Here is a 24,871-nt window from a genome sequence, read left to right on the forward strand (position 1 = left end):
CAATGTCTAGGTTTGGAGCCTTAGGAAAATGCAGAGCCTTCAGTGAGAAGTCATATTAAGTGAGGTTGTCTTGTGGGCTAGAGAGACAGTGGGAGTGGTGGGCATGGCCAGATTCTCAGATTGAGGGCCTCAGAGAGTCCAGAGACTCCTGCACTGGTGACATTTACCCTGGGTTGAGGGAGCCAGAGACCTTTCTATTAAGAAGGTACTCGATTATTTCTATCTTGTGTGTAATTGGGCAAATTCTAGGGAAGTTCTAGATTTTTTTGCTGGTACTTAAATACGTGGAAATATTGGTTATTTAGATGAAAGGGTAGCTAGGAAGGAAGATACTGGTCAATGACAAAAATTCTAAGAACTTTGAGTGGTTTGCAACTGGGAAAGATTTACCTCAAGCACATTCTATGTTACATCCTCTGGTGTGACTGTTACAAGATTGTCCTTGCTAGGCAACATTTTAATTCACTGTGATTTTCTTTGTCTTGGAGTTTGGTTAATGTGCTGGAGTTCAGGAGGCTAGTGAAACCGCATGTGAAACAATTGACCAGCTTAAACTGCTTTTGCCTCCTCAAAGAGATTGTTGATTAATCACACCTTGGGTCATTTTACAAAGAAAGAACTGTAAGTGTCCAAGAAGGAACGTATGACTTCAGGATGACCCCGGAGCCAAGACCGTCAATCTGGGGAACTCAGAGACTACAAATGTTGCCCCAAGGGCCATTGCAAAATGAGAAGTCCTTCAATAAGGAAAGCCTGGCTTCCTGTAACCTGAGTAGCTGATATGGACTAATTTAAGACTAGCCAATTAGCTTCCAAGTTAGAAATTCCCGTGACCCCTTACATTTCACCCAGGCTGCTGGATTTGAAGAGAGATTTGATACCTGGCCTCCTGCTTTGGTCGGCCTTGCAGTAAAGCTCTTTTCTCAAAAGCTCTTGCCATAAGTATTGGCTTCTGTGCACATCTGTCAGTGAGCCCATGTTCAGTGAGTTTGGGCAGCCTAGTTGAAATTTAGGACTTGTGACCATCTGCTTGATGCACTTAGCCCCTGGTGGTTCTCAGCACCCACCCTGAGTGGCCACCTCGACTGAGTTTGTCTAGAAAGTCGGCTCTCAGGTTCCTGTTTCCTAGCCATGGCACTCTGGGCTCCTTGGGCTTCTTTGGCTCCTTTCCTTTTAAGAAAAGGAATAGCTCCTGGATCATATATCTTTGGGGTGAGTAACCTCATTATAATGTTCCTATAGCTAAATGTGCTATATGTAGTTAGAATGTGCCTGTAGTCTAATAATCTCATCAGGACTGTAGGTTAGAGAGGACTGGACTGTTGGATGGCATCACTGACTCAATGGAAACGAGTTTGAGCAAACCTCAGGAGACAGTGAAGGACAGGGAAGCCTGGAATGTTATAGTCCATGGGGTGGCAAAGAGTCAGACACACCTGAGCAACTGAACAATGACAACAACACTGTGGGTTAGGGTCCCGCCTAGTGGAGTTTCTTCCATCTGGATAAAATCCAGAGGCTAGGATGAGGGGTTGTTTAGGGACCCTCCTGAGGGGAAAATGCAAGAGGTTAGAGCTGCTGAGTTATTCAACGATTGGGTTAGAGCCTCGAACACTACGTTAAGGTCCCAGGTCTTTGGATTTATTTGCCTATTTTTAACTATGTCTGACTGTTACATGTGTTGGGATTGGCTAATAGGAAGTTGGCTATTGGATGACTGTGACAAAATTTTATTAAACCTGTTATTAATGAGGGTCCTCTGAATCGGGAGATAAACGCCTTGCTCCTGGACTGGAAACCTTGCTTTATGGAGGTGATGGAGTTTTTTACTCATACTTTTGGCCACCTGATGTGAAGAGCTGACTCATTTGAAAAGACACTGATGCTGGGAAAGATTGAGGGCAGGAGGAGAAGGGGACAGAGGATGAGATGATTGGATGGCATCACCGACTCAACGGACATGGGTTTGGGTGGACTTTGGCAGTTGGTGATGGACAGGGAGGCCTGGCGTGCTGCGGTTGATGGGGTCGCAAAGAGTCAGACACGACTGAGTGACTGAACTGAACTGAAGGTGATTGCCTGTAGATATTGTTACAGATGGATATCCTTTTTTAAAAGAATACTTTTACTGGAGAATTACTGATTTACAATCTTGTGTTTAAGGTGCACAAGAAAGTGATTCAGTTACATATATATTCAATCTTTTCCAGATTCTTTCCCATATAGGTTATTATAGAATATTGAGTAGAGTTGCCTATGCTATATCAGAGGTCCTTTTCAGCTATCTATTTTATATATTGCTGGTTTGTGTATGTTCATCCCAATTTCTAATGTATCCATCCCCCCATGTTTCCCCTTTAGTCATCATAAGTCTGTTTTCAGAATGTGAGAGTCTGTTTCTGTATTTTAAATAAGTACATTTGTGTCATTTTTTTAAAATTAGTACCTGTGAGTGGTATAATATGGTATTTGTCTTTGTCTGACTTACTTCATTCATTATGAAAATCTCTTAAGTCCATCCGGTGCTGCAAATGACATTCTTTCATTCTTTTTTATGGCTGAGTATGATTCCATTGTATTTATGTATCACATTTTTATTCATGGACCTGTAGGTAGTTTCCATGTCTTGGCTATTGTAAACAGTGCTGCAGTGACCATGGTTGTGCTTGTACCTACTCGAATTATGGTTTTCTTCAGACATATGCCCAGGTAGTCTATTTTTTAAATGTTATTGGAGTACAGTTGATTTACAATATTGTGTTAATTTCAGGTATATGGCAAAGTGATTCAGTTATACATTTATGTACATTCATTAATTTTCAGTTTCTCTTTTCATATAGGTTATCACAGAATATTGATTAGAGTTTCCTGTGCTACGTAGGAGGTCCTTGTTGGTTATCTATTTCATATATAATGGTGTGTGTATGTTCATCCCAAGCTGCTGATTTCTCTCTCCCTCACTACGTTTCCCCTTTAGTAACCATAAGTTTGTTTTCATCATCTTTCTGTTTTGTAAATAAGTTCATTTTATCACTTTTTAAAATTAGATTGCACATAGGAGGGATATACTTGTCTTTGTCTGACTTAATTCGCTTAGTGTTACAATCCCTGGGTACACCCATGTTGCTGCAGATGGCATTCTTTCATTCTTTGTTATGGCTAATACTCCTTTATATTTACAGACCACGTCTTTATCTACTCCTCTGTTGATGGACATTTAGGTTGCTTCCATGTCATAGGTATTGTAAATAATGCTGCAATGAACAGTGGGTGCTGTACCTTTTTTGAATTATGATTTTCTCTGGATATATTCCCAGGAGTGGGATTGCTGAATATTATGGTGGTATTATTTTTTTGTCTTATTTTCCTGGAGTATAAGTGATTTACAGTGTTGTGTTAGTTTTAGGTGTATAACAAAGTGACTCAGTTATGCATACACATGTATTCCTTCATTTTCAGATTCTTTTCTCATACAGTTTATTACAGAATATTGAGTAGAGCTCTCTCTGCTATACAGTAGGTCCTTTTTTGGTTATCTCTAGTATATATAGTTGTGTATGTGGACTTCCCGGGTGGTGCAATGGTAAAGAATCCACCTGCCAATGGAGGAGACACAAGAGAAGCACATTCGGTCCCCTGATCGGGAAGATCCCCTAGAGTAGGAAATGGAAACTCACTCCAGTATTCTGGCCTGGAAATTCCATGGACAGAGGAGCCTGTTGGACTACAGTCCATGGAGTCACAAAGAGTCCAACACGACAGTTGTATATGTTTATCTCAAGCTCCTAATGTATCCCTCCCTCAACATTTTTCCAATGGTAACCATAAGCTTGTTTTAGGTATCCCAAAGTCTCTTTCTATGTTGTAAATAAGTTCATTTGTGTCATTTTTAAAAATTGGATTCTACATATGAGTGTTGTCATATGATGTTTGTGTTTCTGTGTCTTACTTAGTATGACATTCCCTAGGTCCATCCATGTTGCTGCACATGGCATTATCTCTTTTTTATGGCTGAGTAATATTCCATTGTACCACATCTGCATTATTCATTTCTCTGTAGATGGACATTTAAGTTACTTCCATGTCTTGGCTAATGTAAATAGTGTTATAATGAAGATTGGGTACATGTGTATTTATGAATCATAGGTTTCTCTGGATATGTGCCAGGAGTGGGATTGCTGGATCATATGGTAACTCTATTTTTAGTTTTTAATGGAACTTCAATAACGTTCTCCATAGTGACTGTGTCAATTTGCATTCCCACTGAGAGTTCAAGAGTGTTCCCTTTTTTCCACACTCCATCATTTGTTGTTTGCAAATTTGGGGATGATGACCATTCTGGCTGGTGTGAGGTCATACCTCATTGTACTAATCATTTGCATTTCTCTGATACTTAGTGATGTTGAGCATCTTTTCATATGCTCTTTGGTCATCTGTATGTCTTCTTTGAAGGAATGTTTGTTTATACACTCTGCCTATTTTTTTATGGGATTGTTTATTTGACACAGAGGTGCATGAGCTATTTATATATTTTGGAGATTATTCTGCTGTTGTTTGCTTTGTTTGCAAATATTTCCTCTCATTCTGTGAGTTGTCTTTTTGTTTTTGGTTTCTTTTGCTGTGTGGAAGCTTTTGACTTCAATTAAAGGTCACCTGTTTGTTTTTCTTTTTATTTCCATTACTCCAGGAGGTGGATCAAAAGCCATTTTACTAAAACAAAAAAATACTACTGCAATTTATGTCAAACAGTGTTCTGCCTAGGTTTTCCTCTGAGAGTTTTATAGTGTCTAGCTTTACATTTCAGTCTTTGATCCATTTTGAGTTTATTTTTATGGTGTTAGAGCATGTTCTAAATTCATTATTGTACATGTAACTGTCCAGTTTTCAAGGCACCACTTACTGAAGAGACTGTCTTTTTTGGTTCGCTAGTATTTTGTTCAGGATTTTTCCATCTGGGTTCTTCAGTGATATTCGCCTGTCGTTTTCTTTTCTTTTCGTTTTTTTTTTTTTTTCCTGTGTGCTTCTCTATCTGGTTTTGCTCTCAGGGTGATGGTGGCCTCATAGAATGAGCTTGGGAGTGTTCCTTCCTCTGTAATTTTTGAGCATTACAGTGGAAGAAATTGGTCAGTCAACTGCAGAGCTCAGTTTGGGCTGAGGAGTGGCCAGGAAGAGCCAAGACAGCTGACCTAATAGTAATAATTTCCATCCAGGCACCAAAACGCCCACTTTAAAGCAATAGCCTGTAAAGAGCCATGTGAAGGAAACAAAGTCTCTGATAGCTACCTTTCTTAAATACCAATTAATCCAACCTTGTCAATCCTTATATAACACTCCAGTCCTGTTGGTACAAAAATCTGGGACCTGGGATTATCATTTTCTAAAGAATTTGAGACTCATTAACCAAATTGAGGATGATTTCCCACAAGCTTGAAGAATGTACAGAGAGAAATGGGGGGATTGAAGCATAAAGCATTGACCAGTTTAAAGTGGTTTTGCCTCCTTAAAACAGGTTGTTGATTAATCAAACCTTGAGTTATTTTTAGAGGCAGCACTATGCATGGGCCAAAAAGGAGCCTATGTTTCCAGGATGACTGCAGAACCAAGAGGGTCCAGTCTGTGGAACTCTCAGAGTAGGAATGTTGCCAGGGGAGAACTGTATGAAGTCCTTCAATATGGAAAATCTGGCTTCTAGCAGCATGAATAGCTTACATGAACTAATTCAAGACTAGCCAATTAGTTTCCTAGGTTGCAGTTCCCCTAAACCCTTTCATTTTACCTCAAACTCTGGATTGAGGAGACAGATTTGAGAGCCCTACTTCCTGTCTTCTTGCTACTCCACCTTGGATTAAAGTTTTTCTCTCAAAGCCCGTTCCATAGTATTGGCGTCTATGTGCATCAGGCAGTGAGCCCTTGCTGGGGAACACTAGTGACTAATAGGCCTGGAATTAGATTCCTCTCTGAATTCCTCTAGATCTGACGCTGTTATACTCCTCTTGGCCTAAAGCAGAGCTTGTGTTTCTTAACACTCAAATGTATCTTGGGATAAAAGTAAGGACTCTGGATATATTCCAATACACTTCTTCAGGCACAAAGCCTTGAAAGCTACATCAATAAATGACAGGAATAAAGAAGAGAAAGTGATGATAGGGACAGTAAGATCGTCTCTCTGTGCAGTGTCCGATAACCTCAATCAGAATAGCACAAAACCATCTTGGATGGCTTTTTTCCTTTAGAATTGTATTCATATCTCAGATATGGTGACTTGGGTTCTAGATCACTGCAATAAAGTGAAAATTGCCATAGAGTAAATCATTAGGAATTTAGGGGATTCCCAGTGCTTATAAAAGTTGTTAATCCTATTGTACACTTACTAGAAGATGTCTAAAATATGCACATAGCTTAATTTACAAATGTAAGACAGTTACAATAGTAACAAAGACAACTGATCAGAGCACCATAAGAAATAAAATAAGGAAAGAGTTTAAAATGTTTAAAGAACTAACAATATGTGAAACAGGGACCCCAAGTGAATACATGATGTTGGGAAAATGATGCAATAGACACGTTCAATGCATGGTTACCATAAACTTTCAGTTTGTAACAAAACACAGTATTTGTGATGCATGACTACATGCAGTACAATGTTTGAAAAGTATGCCTGTCAATCAATTAAAACAAGTCATGAAAAGAGACTGACTCTGGCTTTTGAAAAGAATGGACCAGCATTTTTCTCTGGGAACATACCCCATTCTGCCCCCTGCCTTCTGTATTACTTTCCCCATCTCAGGTCAAGTCTGGGACATGAAACTGTAAGGTTTGCATTAGGGACACTGCTCAAGAGTTTGCCGGAATGTGGCGCTCCCCAGGAATTCTTTAATCCAAGAGATAGACAAAATTTGGGCCCCCATAGGTGAGGACTGGAGAGACAAGCACCATAAAATACAGGTCATTCAGAGACCTGCCCAAATTTGCTCTCAGGCCTAGAATGCCCAGACAGGACATTCCCTCTTATAAGCCTTGTAGTTCTCTGTGAGGTCAAAGTCTCAGTTTAAGAAGAATGGCCTCAGTTCAGTAGAGGGAGAATCTCAGGTTGGAGGGTCATGTCCCAGGACTGGCAAGGACCATGGTGATTTCCCTGAGTGAAGAAAGAAGTATCACTAGACCCACAAACGAGGAGGCTTTACAGACCCCTGCCCCTATTCCTAACCCCGGTGGCTCCAGGCAGAGTTAATGGGGATGGGAAGCCTCTTCATTTCTGTCTGGTCTCAGCGAGGGAATGGATGGAACCCCAGTTCTTAGGAGGGTGGCATCTTGACCATCACCACCGGGAAGATGAGGACCATCAGTGCTGATGAGAGGGTCTCTCCCACCAAGGAGGAAGGCTCACAGAGTGACTCTGCCCCTGTCAAGGAGAGATGCACAGAGAAGCGCCCTGATTCCCCACTAGGGACTCGGAGAGGTGAAGGCTTCATTTGGGGGCAGGAGGACTCAAGTCCGCAGTGCGAAGGGTCCTGGGCTCTGACAGATGGCATGGTGAGGACTCTAAGGGATGACCCAGGGACTGCTGAACACTGAATGACGGGGTCCCCACAGAGCCCCACCCCTTCTATCATCCTTCAGAGATCCTGCACAGGGCAGCCATAGCCGAAAGTGTCTCTGCAAAACTTCCGTGCTGGTGGCGAAGAGCTCGGACTCGTGTTCAGCGTGTTCGTGTGGCTAAGAGTGGATTCCCAGGACTGATCTGTAGGCAAGGTCAGGACCTGAATGTGGACTCAAGGGACCATTCCCCCGTCCTGTAACAAAGATAACACCCAAAGTCTCATCTCTGTGATCGGCAGGGGACGGTTCCTACAACTCTCTTAGGCCGATTTCTTCGGTATATCTTGATCTAAGACATTCTGTAAGATAAGCGATTACTTGATTCTGTAAATGAAGGAAACCTAGGCCCTAACTCCAGTCACGGGAGAGCGCCGAGTGCGAACGAGGCATGGGGCAGTAAAGATGGTGACACAAAGCGGCACCCATGCACTCAATTCCCAGGCTTCTCCCCTGCCGAACTCTAAGAGGTGAAACTTTGTTTGGAGGCTTGTGGACACAGTTCGGGAAAGGGAGGAGTGTCAGACTCTGAGAGATACGAAGATGGGGACTCTGAATGAGGACTGTAGAACACCCCGACAGGCTTCTTCCCACCACCCCGCCCCCCCCCCCCCCCCCCCCCCCCCCCCCGCCACAACCCCACCTCTTCTGTCAACTATTGGAGATCCTGGGTATCACAGCTTTGAGAGTTGAGGAAGAGAGGGCCCAAGCCAGCAGATGTCCCAGTGTTCCTCCAGCAATTCTTCCTACACCTAATGAAGCTGAGCCAAATTCTGTACTTTGTGGCTGAGGATAGCATTCAGTGTTCTATAAGTAGTATAGAACGGGGCATCCCAGAGGGTGCACAGTGTATAATTCCTTGGGGTTTGTGTTCTGTATGAGGAATTTAGAGATAAATCTGTGTTTTTATGTTCTTGTTACTTTTCAAAGGTTGCTCCTCAATGAAAGCTTATAATCTAACTGTACGAATGACATCAGTCACACTTACTGTTGTTTATCGGTCTTAAGAGTTTTTCGGTTGTGTAAAAGAAGTGGGAAAGCTTCCATCTTATTTAGTAAGCTGGTGCAAGATAACCTGGCATTTCAATATGTTATTTCCTTGACAATTTGAAAACACTAAGCAGTGCAATATGTGGGATCAAGAAATAGAGGGAAAGTAAGATGGATGGTATTTTGTTTCCTTATCTTTTGTAGTCTGTGTTTTACAAAATTATAAATGACAGTGTATGTTTCGTTAATTCAAAAATGTAAAATTAAATTCTAAGAAATTCATCTCATGCTCACAGGCTCATTTATTCCCTAAACAGTAATTGAGCCTCTGCTCATAGAAGACTCCGTGCTAGTACTTGGAGAGCTGAGAAAAAGATCTAGCCACTGACTATAAAATTACAGAGTTGAGAAGCAGCTGTCATGTAAAGGAAATGGTGACATGACAGCAGTCAGATGTGAATTCCCTGATGCAAGGGAGTGGTGGGCCTCGGGAAAGTATGACTTCTGGTGCAAAGTAATTATAAGTTGAGTGCATGGTGGGCTGGATGAGGCTGTGGCAATCGTGACCAGGGACCAGGTTCTCACATGGTGGGCTGCATAGTTTAAAGACAAAGCCTGGGATGGGAAACTGCCCTTAACAGTTACAGGCACACTTCACTCTGTTGCCCGTTGCTTTATTGTATTTCACAGGCACTGCTTTTCTTTTCTTTGTTCTTTTTCTTTACCAAATTAAAAGTTTGTGTTAGTCAACCTTGCTTCCAGCAAGTCTTTCGGCTCCATGTTGCCAACACCATTTGCTCACTTCATGTCTGTGTGTCACGTTTTGATAACTCTTGGAATGTTCACACCCTCAGCAGCAAAAATGATGGACTCAGTGAAGGCTCAGATAGTGGTTAGCATCTTTTTTCTTTTAGCAAAGAGGTGTTTTTATTTAAGATATCTATATTGTCCTTAGGCATAATGCTATTGCCCACTTAATAGCCTATAATATAGTGTAAACATAAATTTTATGAAAGCACTGGGAAACCAAAAAATTCGTATGACTCAATTGTGATGTGGACTTTCCTTTCAGGGTTGAGACCCAAACCTGCAGTATTTTCTGAGTCTGCCTGTACTTTGGAATTGTGAGTAAATCAGAGAGCAATCATGTGAAGCTGCCATGGAATGTGTCCTGTGCTCTTATTCCAGTACAGGGAAACCCTGTGGAGATTAGATGGTTTATTCATGTTCTCTTCTGTCTATGGAGTTTCCCAGAAACTCCATAGTTTCCCCTGAGGTGGGATGATGCCTTGAAGCCACTGGACTGGCTCACTCTGCCCTTGGGGTGGGGGAGCCAGAGCCCACACCACTAAAAAAATAATAATAATTGAAATCAAGTTACTTGACTGTAATTTGACAAACAATAGGGAAGGAATAGACACTTGTGGGTGGTTAAATGAATGAAAGTGGGAGTGGTTTATGAAAAAGGGCAAGTGAGAGATAGGTAAGTTTGGGGCCCTTGAAATATTTAGGAGCTTTGTGTTACATCCACTGAGGATATCTACCTCATGGTGACCTTCAGTGGCATACTCTTAATTGGGATATGCTAGTTTTCCTTGCTAACCAGGATTTTTCTGATAGAGGGTTCTCTGCCCTGCTGCTGCTGCTGTTGTTTCAGTCTTGTCCGACTCTGTGCCACCCCATAGATGGCAGCCCACCAGGCTTCCACGTTCCTGGGATTCTCCAGGCAAGAACACTGGAGTGGGTTGCCATTTCCTTCTCCAATGCGTGAAAGTGAAAAGTGAAAGTGTAGTTGCTCAGTAGTGTCCGACTCTAGCGACCTGATGGACCGCAAACTACCAGGCTCCTCCATCCATGGGATTTCCCAGGCAAAGCTACTGGAATGGGGTGCCATTGCCTTCTGCAGTTGCCATGGCAGATCCTTGTAAATGTCAGAAAGAGATGTCCTCATATTCTTCTCAGGGGTAACAGAAAAGTGATGAGCTTGATTTGAGATGGAGGTCTCAGGTCAGCAGAGGGGGAACTCTTAGGCCTTCACCTGAGTCACATTTAGGGTATGGAGTCAGCACCCTCAGTGGGATCACCATCATATGCGTTCTCAACCTGCCTGATGCAGTTGTCACTCATGGCATGACAGGTGTGGTCAAGCAATGCCACCCTCACATCCTTTTGGATCTCAGGAAGTGAGAGCTTTTCTCTGCAGAAATGTTCTCAGATCCACAAAGAGGGGAGCCTCGGGTCCTGCCTGCATCCAAATCAAGCTAACTGAGGATTGAGGGGCCCACCCACTTTTGGATAGAGGGGTAAGAGGGCCTGGCCCTGCACTCAAGACTGAGATCCTGAGAGAAGGGTGTGGGACTGAGCCACCACCCCAGGCCCCAAAGATTTTTTTAAGTTTCCTTTTTTAAAGCAGTTTTAGATTGACAGCAAAATGGCGCAGAAGGTACAGAGAGTGCCCATATGTGTTCTTCTTGGACACGTGTACAGCCTCCCCCACTGTCAGTGTCCCCCAGTAGAGTGGGCTGTTTGCTACAATCTAGGAAGCTACTTTAGCAAACAGTCCTGACCTAGCACACTTACTTGCTTACTTGCATTACCTTCATTCTTGGTATTGTACCCACTGTGAATATAGACAAATGGATGATGACTTGTATCCAGCCTTATGGGCTTCCCTGGTGAGTCAGCAGTAAAGAATCCACCTGCCCATGCAGGAGACACGGGTTCAATCCCTGGATGGGAAGATCCCCTGGAGAAGACAGAGGCAACTCACCCCAGTGTTCTTGCCTGAGAAATCCCATAAACAGAGGAGCCTGGCAGGCTACAATCTGTGAGGTCGCAAAGAATCGGACATGACTGAGCAACTAAACAACAGCATCCACTCCTATAGGGTCATACAAAGCAGTTTCACAACAGTAGAACCTCTCTGTGCTCTGTTCATCCCTCCCTCTGCCCATCCCCACCGAGTCCCAGGCAACCATTGGTCTTTTTACTGTTTCTATAGTTCTGCTTTTTCCAGGAGTCATGTAGTTGGAATCATGCAGTGTGTAGCCTTTTCACATTAGTTTCTTTCACTTAATAATACACATCTAAGGTTCCTCCATGTCTCTTCAGGGTTTGGAAACTTATTCATTTTTCGCACTGAACAGTATTCCATTCCTTATCCTGTTACCTGCTAAAGAACCCCATTGTTGCTTTTTATAAGTTTTGAAAAATATGAGCTAAGCTGCTATAAAGAGCTGCATACAGGTTTTGTGTGGATGTAAGTTTCCAGCTCATCTGGCTAAACACCAAGGAGCATGACCACTAGATTATAGGGTAAGAGTATGTTTGTTGTTTAGTCGCTTAGTCATGTCTGACTCTTTGTAACCTCATGGACTATAGCCCACCAGGCTCCTCTATCCATGGGATTTCCCAGGCATGAATACTGGAGTGGGTTACCATTGCCTTTTCCAGGGAATCTTCCCAACTCAGGGATTGAACCCATGTCTCCTGCAATGCAGATGGATTCTTTACCATTGAGCCACCTGGGAAGCCCAAGAATATGTTCAGTTTGTTAAAAAAAAAGCAATTTATTAAGGTATGTTTGACATACAATAACCTGTACATATTTAATGTATACAGATTGATGAGTTTGGAGTTAAGTCTACTGTGAAACTACCACCACAGTTTATGCCATAAACATATCCATTACCTCCAAAATTTCCCTCTCACTCTTTTTAAAGTTTATTTTTAATTGGAGTATAGTTGCTTTACAATATTGTGTTGGTTTCTGCCATACATCAACATGAATCAACTATAGGTATTCATATTTCCCCTTCCACTTGAAACTCCCTCCCACCTCCCACTCCTTCCCACCCCTCTTTGTTATCACAGAGCAGTGGTTTGAGCCCTACATCTGCATCTCCATTCCTGACCTGCAAATACATTCATCAGTACCATCTCTCAAGATTCCATATGTATGCATCAGCATACGATATTTATATTTCTCCTTCTGACTTACTTCACTCTGTACAATTGGCTCTAGGTTCATCCAGCACATTAGAACTGAGTCAAATGTGTTCCTTTTTATTGGTTAGTAGTTTTCTGTTGTATATATATATGTACCACAGCTTCTTTATCTATTCATCTATCAGTGGACATCTAAGTGGCTTCCATATCCTAGCTATTGTAAATATTGCTGCAATTAACATTGGAGTACATGTGTCTTATTCAGTTATGGCTTCTTAAGGGTATATGCCCAATAGTGGGATTGTTAGATCATATGGTAGTTTTATTCCTAATTTTTAAGGAATTTCTATACTGTTCTCCATAGTGGCTGTATCAATTTACATTCCCACCAACAATGCAAGAATGTTCCCTTTTCTGTACACCCTCTCCAGCATTTATTGTTTGTAGCTTTTTTGATCATGGCCATTCTAGGAGTTGCCTTCTCACCCTTTATGTTTTCTGTGTGTGATAAGAACACTTGCCATAGTATTTCCCCTCTTAGAGAGTGTACAATATAGTATTCTTAACTATAAGCTCTATATTATATAGTAGTTTCCTAGAACTTATTCATTTTGTTTAATTAAACTTTGTAACTTTTGATTAATACTAAGAATTGGAATACTGTCTGCCATATCAGTGAATAAACATTGTCAGTTATCAACAGTTGCAGCCCACACAGATGGTGAGCCTTGAGGGAACACAAGATGTAAAACTATGGGATACAGATAGGTGAGGTGCATATCAGAGGAATGATTTCAGTGAGCCCAGATTCTTGCATCTTCCCATACAAGGAAAAGCACTAAAGTCCTTAACTTGGGTTATCTGGTTTTCCTTCATTTATGATAATCTTTTGATATTCAGACTACCTGCCCTTTGTTGCAAAACTTTTATGTGACCTGGCTCCTCCCCTCCCTCCCTGGCCGGAGCAGTTTGAACTCTCAGGGTTACTTGAGATGCTGCCTCCTGGGTAGAAGTCCTAAACGTTTCTACCAAATAGAACATAACTGTCAACTTTTAGGTTGTCAATGTTTTTTAAGTCTACAGTTCCTTCCCATCCACCCTCCCATAGCCTCCGGCAACCACCACTCTATTTTCTGCTTCTTTGACTTTGACCATTTTAGATTGCTCCTATAAATATCATGTAGTATTTGTCCTTCTGTGTCTGGCTTATTTCACTATAGCATAAAGTCCTCTAGTTATATCCATGCTGTCATAACTGGAGAGGTTAGCTTCTTTTTAAGGTTGAATGATATTCCATTGTATGTATATTTTACATCTTCTTTATCCATTCATCTGTCCCTGGACACTTAGGCTACTTCCCTTTCTTGGCTATTGTGAGTAGTGCTGCAATGAACATGCGAGTGCAGAGTTCTCTTCAAGGTCCTGATTTCATTTCCTTTGGATAGTAGTGGAATTGCAGAGAATATTATGTGTTATTTTATTTTTTGAGGAACCTCAATACTGTTTTCCATAGTGGGTGTACCAATTTACATTCCTACCAGCAGTGTTGAATATGTATAGTTTACTAAGAAACTTGCAGACTGTCTTCAAAGCGGTTCTACCATTTTCCATCACCACCACCGAGTAATGAGAATTCTTGTTGATTCATATCCTTACCACCATTTGGTGTTAGTCCTTTGGATGCTGGCCATTCTAAAAGGCATGTTGTGATATCAGATTTTTTTTTTTTTTTAATTTGCAGTTCCCTAATGGTATATGATGTGGATCATCTTTTCATATGCTTCTTGCCACCTGTGTATCTTCCTTGGGGAGGTATCTATTCATATCTTTTGTCCATATTTTATTAGATGTTAGTTTTCTTCTTATTAATTTTAAGAGTTCTTTATATTTTAGGTTGGAGTCTTCATCAGATACGTCTTTTGCTAATATTTTCTCCCAGACTATGGCTCATATTCTTGACCTCTTGATGGTATATTTTCACAGAGCAGACGTTTAAAGGGAATGAAATCTAGCTCATCAATTATTTCTTTCATGGATCCCCATCACTCTTTCCTATGATGGTATTTTGTTGATTGATTGATTGCTATGTGAAACATCTTTTTTAAATATAAATTTATTTAATTGGAGTCTAATTACTTTACAATATTGTAGTGGTTTTGCCATACATTGACATGAATAAGCCATGGGTATACATGTGTTCCCCATCCTGAGCCCCCCTCCCACCTCCCTCCCCATCCCATCCCTCTGGGTCATCCCAGTGCACCAGTCCTGAGCACCCTGTCCCATCCATCGAACCTATACTGGCGATCTGTTTCACATATGATAATATACATGTTTCAATGCCATTCTCCCAAATCATCCCACCTTTGCCCTCTCCCACAGAGTCCAAAAGACTGTTCTGTACATCTGTGTCTCATTTGCTGTCTCACATATAGGGGTATCATTACTATCTTTCTAAATTCCATATATATGCATTAGTATACTGTATTGGTGAAGGCAATGGCAACCCACTCCAGTACTCTTGCCTGGAAAATCCCATGGATGGAGGAGTCTGGTAGGCTGCAGTCCATGGGGTCGCTAAGAGTTGGACATGACTTCACTTTCACTTTTCACTTTCATGCATTGGAGAAGGAAATGGCAACCCACTCCAGTGTTCTTGCCTGGAGAATCCCAGGGACGGGGGAGCCTGCTGGGCTGCCATGGGGTCGCACAGATTCGGACACGACTGAAGCGACTTAGCAGCAATAGCAGCATACTGCATTGGTGTATTTCTTTCTGGCTTACTTCACTCTGTATAATAGGCTCCAGTTTCATCCACCTCATTAGAACTGATTCAAGTGTATTCTTTTTAATGGCTGAGTCAAATTCTATTGTGTATATGTACCACAGCTTTCTTATCCATTCATCTGCTGATGGACATCTAGGTTGCTTCCATGTCCTGGCTATTGTAAACAGTGCTGCAATGAGCATTGCGGTACACATGTCTCTTTCAATTCTTGTTTCCTCGATGTGTATGCCCAGCAGGGGGATTGCTGGGTCATATGGCAGTTCTATTTCCAGATTTTTAAGGAATCTCCACACTGTTCTCCATAGTGGCTGTACTAGTTTGCATTCTCACGAACAGTGTAAGAGGGTTCCCTTTTCTCCACACCCTCTCCAGCATTTATTGCTTGTAGACTTTTGGATAGCAGCCATTCTGACTGGCATGACATGTTACCTCTTTGGGGTTTTGATTTGCATTTCTCTGATAATGAGTGATGTTGAGCATCTTTTCATGTGTTTGTTAGCCATCTGTATGTCTTCTTTGGAGAAGTGTCTGTTTAGTTCTTTGGCCCATTTTTTGATTGGGTCATTTATTTTTCTGGAATTGAGCTGCTGCAGGAGTTGCTTGTATATTTTTGAGATTAATTCTTTGTCAGTGGCTTCGTTTGCTATTATTTTCTCCCATTCTGAAAGCTGTCTTTTGACCTTGCTTAAAATTTCCTTTGTTGTGCAAAAGCTTTTAAGTTTTAATTAGGTCCCATTTGTTTATTTTTGCTTTTATTTCCAATACTCTGGGAGATGGGTCATAGAGTATCCTGCTGTGATTTATGTCGGAGAGTGTTTTGACTATGTTTTCTTCTAAGAGTTTTATAGTTTCTGGTCTTACATTTAGACTTTTAATCCATTTTTAGTTTATTTTTGTGTATGGTGTTAGAAAGTGTGTTAGTTTCATTCTTTTACAAGTGGTTGAGCAGTTTTCCCAGCACCACTTGTTAAAGAGATTGTCTTTTCTCCACTGTATATTCTTGCCTCCTTTGTCAAATATAAGGTGTCCATAGGTGCATGGATTTATCTCTGGGCTTCCTATTTTGATCCATTGATTTATATTTCTGTCTTTGTGCCACTACCATACTGTCTTGATGACTGTGGTTTTGCAGTAGAGCCTGAAGTCAGGCAGGTTGATTCCTCCAGTTCCATTCTTCTTTCTCAAGATTGTTTTGGCTATTCGAGGTTTTTTGTATTTCCATACAAATTGTGAAATTCTTTGTTCTAGTTTTGGGAAAATACTGTTGGTAGCTTGATAGGGATTATGTTGAATCTATAGATTGTTTTGGGTAGTATAATCATTTTCACTATATTGATTCCTCCAAACCATGAACATGGTATATTTCTCCATCTGTGCGTGTCCCATCTGATTTCTTTCACCAGTGTTTTATAGTATTCTATCTATAGGTCTTTTGTTTCTTTAGGTAGATATATTCCTAAGTATTTTATTCTTTTCATTGCAATGGTGAAAGGAATTGTTCCCTTAATTTCTCTTTCTGTTTCCTCATTGTTAAGATCAGATCAGATCAGATTAGTTGCTCAGTCGTGTCCGACTCTTCGTGACCCCATGAATCACAGCATGCCAGGCCTCCCTGTCCGTCACCAACTCCCGGAGTTCACTCAGACTCATGTCCATCGAGTCAGTGATAGCATCGAGCCATCTCATCCTCTGTCGTCCCCTTCTCCTCCTGCCCCCAATCTCTCCCAGCATCAGAGTCTTTTCCAATGAGTCAACTCTTCACATGAGGTGGCCAAAGTACTGGAGTTTCAGCTGTAGCATCATCCATTCCAAAGAAATCCCAGGGCTGATCTCCTTTAGAATGGACTGGTTGGATCTCCTTGCAGTCCAAGGGACTCTCAAGAGTCTTCTCCAACACCACAGTTCAAAAGCATCAATTCTTCAGTTCTCAGCCTTCTTCACAGTCCAACTCTCACATCCATACATGACCACAGGAAAAACCATAGCCTTGACTAGATGAACCTTTGTTGGCAAAGTAATGTCTTTGCTTTTCAATATACTATCTAGGTTGGTCATAACTTTTCTTCCAAGGAATAAGCGTCTTTTAATTTCATGGTTGCAGTCACCATCTGCAGTGATTTTGGAGCCCAGAAAAATAAAGTCTGACACTGTTTCCACTGTTTCCCCATCTATTTCCCATGAAGTGATGGGACCGGATGCCATGATCTTCGTTTTCTGAATGTTGAGCTTTAAGCCAACTTTTTCACTCTCCACTTTCACCTTCATCAAGAGGCTTTTTAGTTCCTCTTCACTTTCTTCCATAAGGGTGGTGTCCTCTGCATATCTGAGGTTATTGATATTTCTCCCCGCAATCTTGATTTCAGCTTGTGTTTCTTCCAGCCCAGCATTTCTCATGATGTACCCTGCATATAAATTAAATAAGCAGTGTGACAATATACAGCCTTGATGTACTCCTTTTCCTATTTGGAACCAGTCTGTTGTTCCATGTCCAGTTCTAACTGTTGCTTCCTGACCTGCCTACAGATTTCTCAAGAGGCAGGTCAGGTGGTCTGGTATTCCTATCTTTTTCAGAATTTCCCACAGTTTATTGTGATCCACACAGTCAAAGGCTTTGGCATAGTCAATAAAGCAGAAATAGATTTTTTTTGGAACTCTCTTGCTTTTTCCATGATCCAGCGGATGTTGGCAATTTGATCCCAGGTTCCTCTGCCTTTTCTAAAACCAGCTTGAACATCAGGAAGTTCACGGTTCACATATTGCTGAAGCCTGGTTTGGAGAATTTTCAGCATTACTTTACTAGTGTGTGAGATGAGTGCAAGTGTTCGGTAGTTTGAGCATTCTTTGGCATTGCCTTTCTTTGGGATTGGAATGAAAACTGACCTTTTCCAGTCCTGTGGCCACTGCTGAGTTTTCCAAATTTGCTGGCATATTGAGTGCAGCACTTTCACAGCATCATCTTTCAGGATTTGGAATAGCTTAACTGGAATTCCATCACCTCCACTAGCTTTGTTCATAGTGATGCTTTCTAAGGCCCACTTGTCTTCACATTCCAGGATGTCTGGCTCTAGGTCAGTGATCATGCCATCATGATTATCTGAGTCGTGAAGATCTTTTTTGTACAGTTCTTCTGTGTATTCTTGCCATCTCTTCTTAATATCTTCTGCTTCTGTTAGGTCCATACCATTTCTGTCCTTTATCGAGCCCATCTTTGCATGAAATGTTCCTTTGGTATCTCTGATTTTCTTGAAGAGATCTCTAGTCTTTCCCATTCTGATGTTTTCCTCTATTTCTTTGCATTGCTTGCTGAAGAAGGCTTTCTTATCTCTTCTTGCTATTCTTTAGAACTCTGCATTCAGATGTTTATATCTTTCCTTTTCTCCTTTGCTTTTCACTTCTCTTCTTTTCACAGCTATTTCTAAGGCCTCCCCAGAAGCCATTTTGCTTTTTTGCATTTCTTTTCCATGGGGATGGTCTTGATCCCTGTCTCCTGTACAATGTCACGAACCTCATTCCATAGTTCATCAGGCACTCTATGTATCAGATCTAGGCCCTTAAATCTATTTCTCACTTCCACTGTATAATCATAAGGGATTTGATTTAGGTCATACCTGAACGGTCTAGTGGTTTTCCCTACTTTCTTCAATTTAAGTCTGAATTTGGCAATAAGGAGTTCATGGTCTGAGCCACAGTCAGCTCCCTGTCTTGTTTTGCTCCCGGACTGTATAGAGCCTCTGCATCTTTGGCTGCAAAGAATATAATCAATCTGATTTCGGTGTTGACCATCTGGTGGTGTCCATGTATAGAGTCTTCTCTTGTGTTGTTAGAAGAGGGTGTTTGTTATGACCAGTGCATTTTCTTGGCAAAACTCTATTAGTTTTTGCCCTGCTTCATTCCATATTCCAAGGCCAAATTTGCCTGTTACTTCAGGTGTTTCTTGACTTCCTACTTTTGCATTCCAGTCCCCTATAATGAAAAGGACATATTTTGGGGGTGTTAGTTCTAAAAGTTCTTGTAGGTCTTCATAGAACTGTTCAACTTCAGCTTCTTCAGCATTACTGGTTGGGGCATAGGCTTGGATTACTGTGATATTGAATGGTTTGCCTTGGAAACGAACAGAGATCATTCTGTTGTTTTTGAGATTGCATCCAAGTACTGCATTTCGGACTCTTTTGTTGACCATTATGGCTACTCCATTTCTTCTGAGGGATTCCTGCCCGCAGTAGTAGATATAATGGTCATCTGATTTAAATTCACCCATTCCAGTCCATTTCAGTTCGCTGATTCTCATTGTTAGTGTATAGGAATTCAAGGGATTTCTGTGTGTTAATTCTATATCCTGCAACTTTACTATATTCATTGATTAGCTCTAGTAATTTTCTGGTGAAGTCTTTAGGGTTTCCTATGTAGAGGATCATGTCATCTGCAAACAGTGAGAGTTTTACTTCTTCTTTTCCAATCTGTATTCCTTTTAGTTCTTTTTCTGCTCTGATTGCTGTGGCCAAAACTTCCAAAACTATGTTGAATAGTAGTGGTAAGAGTGGCCACCCTTGTCTTGGTCCTGACTTTAGGGGAAATGCTTTCAATTTTTCACCATTGAGGATAATGCTTGCTGTGGGTTTGTCATATATAGCTTTTATTATGTTGAGGTATGTTCCTTCTAGTCCTGCTTTTTTATCATAAATGGATGTTGAATTTTGTCAAAGGCTTTCTCTGCATCTATTCAGATAGTTATATGATTTTTATCTTTCAATTTGTTAAAGTGGTGTATTACATTGATTGATTTTCAGATATTGAAGAATCCTTGCATCCCTGGGATAAAGCCCACTTGGTCATGATATATGATCTTTTTAATATGTTGTTGGATTCTGTTTGCTATAATTTTGTTAAGGATTTTTGCATCTGTGTTCATCAGTGATATTGGCCTGTAGTTTTCTTTTTTTGTGGTATCTTTGTCTGGTTTTGGTATTAGGGTGATGGTGGCCTCATAGAATGAGTTTGGAAGTTTACCTTCCTCTGCAATTTTCTGGAAGAGTTTGAGTAGGATAGGTGTTAGCTCCTCTCTAAATTTTTGGTAGAATTCAGCTGTGAACCTGTCTGGGCCTGGGCTTTTGATTGCTGGAAGATTTCTGATTACAGTTTCAATTTCCATGCTTGTGATGGGTCTATTAAGATTTTCTATTTCTTCCTGGTTCAGTTTTGGAAAGTTGTACTTTTCTAAGAATGTGTCCATTTCTTCCAAGTTGTTCATTTTATTGGCATATAGTTGTTGATAGTAGTCTCTTATGATCCTTTGTATTTCTGTGTTGTCTGTTGTGATCTCTCCATTTTCATTTCTAGTTTTGTTGATTTGATTCTTCTCCCTTTGTTTGTTGATGAGTCTGGCTAATGGTTTGTCACTTTTATTTATCTTCTCAAAGAACCAGCTTTTGGCTATGTTGATTTTGGCTATGGTCTCTTTTGTTTCTTTTGCATTTATTTCTGCCCTAATTTTTAAGATTTCTTCCCTTCTACTAACCCTGGGGTTCTACATTTCTTCCTTTTCTAGTTGCTTTAGTTGTAGAGTTAGGTTATTTGTTTGACTTTTTTCTAGTTTCTTGAGATAAGCCTGTGTTGCTATGAACCTTCTTCCCCTTAGCAGTGTTTTTACAGTGTCCCATAAGTTTTAGGTTGTCATGTTTTCATTTTCATTCATTTATATGCATATTTTGATTTCTTTTTTGATTTCTTCTGTGACTTTTTGGTTATTCAGCAGCATGTTGTTCAGCCTACATATGTTGGAAGTTTTAATAGTTTTTCTCCTGTAATTGACATCTAATCTTATCGCACTGTGGTCAGAAAAGATGCTTGGACTGATTAAAGTTTTTTTGAATTTACCAAGAGTAGATTTATGGCCCAGGATGTGATCTATCCTGGAGAATGTTCCATGTGCCCCTGAGAAAAAGGTGAAATTCATTGTTTTGGGGTGAAATGTCCTATAGATATCAATTAGGTCTAACTGGTCTATTGTATCATTTAAAGTTTGTGTTTCCTTGTTAATTTTCTGTTTAGTTGATCTATCCATAGGTGTGAGTGGGGTATTAAAGTCTCCCACTATTATTGTGTTATAGTTAATTTCCCCTTTCATACTTGTTAGTATTTGTCTTACATGTTGCAGTGCTCCTATGTTGGGTGCATATATATTTATAATTGTTTTATCTTCTTCTTGGACTGATCCTTTGGTCATTATGTAGTGTCCTTCTTTGTTTCTTTTCACAACCTTTATTTTAAAGTCGATTTTATCTGATATGAGTATTGCTACTCCTGCTTTCTTTTGGTCTCTATTTGTGTGGAATATCTTTTTCCAGCCCTACTCTTTCAGTCTGTGTGTGTCCCTTGTTTCGAGGTGGACAACATATGTAGGGGTCTTGTTTTTGTATCCATTCAGCCAGTCTTTGTCTTTTGGTTGGGGTATTCAGTCCATTTACATTTAAGGTAATTATTGACAAGTATGATCCCATTGCCATTTACTTTGTTGTTTTGGGTTCGAGTTTATACACCCATTCTGTGTTTCCTGCCTAGAGAAGATACTTTAGCAGTTGTTGGAGAGCTAGTTTGGTGGTGCTGAATTCTTTCAGCTTTTGCTTGTCTGTAAAGCTTTTGATTTCTCTTTCATATTTAAATGATATCCTTGCTGGATACAGTAATCTGGGCTGTAGGTTTTTCACTTTCATCACGTTAAATATGTCCTGCCATTCCCTTCTGGCCTGAAGAGTTTCTATTGAAAGATCAGCTGTTATCCTTATGGGAATCCCCTTGTGTGTTATTTGTTGTTTTTCCCTTGCTGCTTTTAATATTTGTTTTTTTGTGTGTTTGATCTTTGTTAATGTGATTAATATGTGTCTTGAGGTGTTTCGCCTTGGGTTTATCCTGTGTGGGACTCTCTGGGTTTCTTGGACTTGGGTGACTATTTCCTTCCCCATTTTAGGGAAGTTTTCAGCTATTTGCTCCTCAAGTATTTTCTCATGGTCTTTTTGTTTGTCGTCTTCTTGTGGGACGCCTATGATTCTAATGTTGGGGCATTTAACATTGTCCCAGAGGTCTCTGAGGTTGTCCTCATTTCTTGTCTTTTTTTCTTTTTTCCTCTCTGTTTCATTTATTTCTACCATTCTATCTTCTACCTCACTTATCCTATCTTCTGTCTCCATTATTCTACTGTTGGTTCCCTCCAGAGTGTTTTTTATCTCATTTATTGCATTATTCATTATATATTGACTCTCTTTTATTTCTTCGATGTCCTTGTTAAACATTTTTTGCATCTTCTCAATCCTTGTCTCCAGGCTATTTATCTGTAACTCCATTTTGTTTTCAAGATTTTGGATCATTTTCACTATCATTATTCAGAATTTGTTATCAGGTAGATTCCCTATCACTTCATCTTTTGTTTGGCTTGGTGGGCATTCATCCTGTTCCTTAACCTGCTGAGTATTTCTCTGCCTTTTCATCTTGTTTATATTGCTGTGTTTGGGGTGGCCTTTGTGTATTCTGGCAGTTTGTGGTTCCTCTTTATTGTGGAGGTTCCTCTCTGTGGGTGGGGTTGGACGGGTGGCTTGTCAAGGTTTCCTGGTTAGGGAAGCTTGTGTTGGTGTTCTGGTGGGCGGGGCTGGATTTCTTCTCTCTGGAGTGCAATGAAGTGTCCAGTAGTGAGTTTTGAGATATCTATGGGTTTAGTGTGACTTTGGGCAACCTATATATTGAAGCTCAGGGCTGTGTTCCTGTGTTTCTGGAGAATTAGCGTGGTATGTCTTGCTCTGGAACTTGTTGGCCCTTGGGTGGTGCTTGGCTTCAGTGTAGGTATGGAGGCTTTTGATGAGCTCCTATCCTTTAATGTTGCCTGGAGTCAAGAGTTCTCTGGTGTTCTCAGGTCTTGGATTTAAGCCTTCTGCCTCCAGTTTTCAGTCTTATTCTTATAGTAGCCTCAAGACTTCTCCATCTATTTGGCACCGATGATAAAACATCCAGGTTAATGATGAAAAGTTTCTCCACAGTGAGGGATACCCAGAGAGGTACACAGAGTTACATGGAAATGAGAAGAGGGAGGAGGGAGATAGAGATGACCAGGAGGAGAAGAGAAAGGGGAGAGAGCAAGCTAGCCAGTAATCACTTCCCTATGTGCTCTCCACAGTCTGCAACACTCAGAGAGGTTCGTGGAGTTACACAGAAAAGAGAAGAGGGAGGAAGGAGACAGAGGTGGCCAGGAGGATAAAAGGGGGAACCAAAAGGAGACAACAGATCCAGCCAGTAATCAGTTTGCTAAGTGTTCTCCACAGCCCGGGACACACACAGAGATTCACCTAGTTGGGTAGAGAAGAAAAGGGGGAGGGGGAATATAGAGGTGACCTGGTGGAGAAAAAGGAGAGTCCTAAGAGGGAGAGAGCAGTCAAGCCAGTAATCTCACTCCCAAGTAAAATGGGTACTGAAGATTGGGTTCTTAAAGGTACATAATCAATAACAAATACCAAAAACCAAAGATTAAAAATCTAGAGTAGAGGTTAGAGTCTCAAAACCCAATATTAAAAAAACAAAGTCACAAAAATTATAAAAATATATATATATATATATATGAAGTTTGATTTAAAAAGAGTGTCTTTTTTTGCAAGGTAATAGTAGGTTATAAAAATGAAAATTAAAGGAGTAACAGGACTTAAAAAATTTTTTTTTAATTTTTAATTAAAAATTATAATAGTAAAAATATATCTAGGACTTTCTCTGGAGCTGTTGCGGATAGTGTGGGGTCAGTTCATTTTCAGATAGTTCCTTTATCTGGCTTATGATTCTCAAGATCTAAAGGCCCCTTCCTATGTAGTTGGTGCCAACTACAGGGTTTTAATCTGTTGCACCTGTCACTTCCAAACTGGTTCCCTCTGTTTATTTTAGCTTCTTCTGTTTGCTGGTCTCTTCAGTGTCTAATTTCCACCCTGACACAAGGGGCTGGTGGTGGTTACTTTTTTTAGGCTCCACTGTTCAGTCGTGCTATGGGGAGGGAGAAACACTGCAAACAAATATCACTGGCTTGTGTGGGGAATGCTTGCAGTGTCTCAGCCACACTGGGTTTGCCCCTGCTCACTGAGTGTGTGCTTTCCCAGTCTACACTGCTCAGGCTCTAGGTTGTTCTGCTGGGAACTGTCTGAGGCGGGGCCTGGGTTGCGTGCACTTCCCCGGTCTAAGCCTATCAGGTTCAGGTTCTCGGGTACTTGACAAAGGCGCAGACTTGGTTGGGCATGCGTTTTGTGCCCGTCCCAGGTCCGAACAGCTCAGGTGACCATGTGCTTGGTGAGCGCAGTCGCCCCAGTTTGGAGGCTGCATCTTATCGCCTCCCCTGTCCCAGCCCCTTGGTTTTCTGGGTGTACAACGGGCACATCTTCTCAGGTTTGCCATGTGTCTCTTCTGGGGAGCTGATCTCTGGCCGCAACCCTCCCAGCGGATGTCAACCATCCAGAATCCCAACAAGTCTTGGTTAGCAATGAAGCCTGCTTGCAGTTTGGTGGAGAATGCCTCTCTGGAGCTGCAATT

The 24,871-nt window shown here is 41.1% G+C and overlaps 1 protein-coding gene across 2 annotated transcripts in view; it reads left to right on the plus strand.

The window, feature by feature from the left end:
• The first annotated feature begins 891 nt into the window (after window positions 1-891).
• Window positions 892-24,871, plus strand: part of LOC147340018 (melanoma-associated antigen B3-like) — a 48,562-nt gene continuing 24,582 nt past the window's right edge. The window contains exon 1 of one of the 2 annotated variants that reach the window (XM_086388346.1): window positions 892-1,212. Coding sequence is in view for 1 of the 2 variants with exons in the window: in XM_086388347.1 (XP_086244473.1) it covers window positions 1,132-1,212 (81 nt within the window). In the remaining variant the exon portion in view is untranslated. The remainder of the gene's footprint in view (window positions 1,213-24,871) is intronic. The other variant, XM_086388347.1, reaches the window with a different exon arrangement.

The sequence above is a fragment of the Bos grunniens genome, chromosome X, assembly GCF_055505025.1.
Source record: "Bos grunniens cultivar Pamir isolate PY7600 chromosome X, Bosgru_T2T1.0, whole genome shotgun sequence".
Lineage (NCBI taxonomy): Eukaryota > Metazoa > Chordata > Mammalia > Artiodactyla > Bovidae > Bos > Bos grunniens.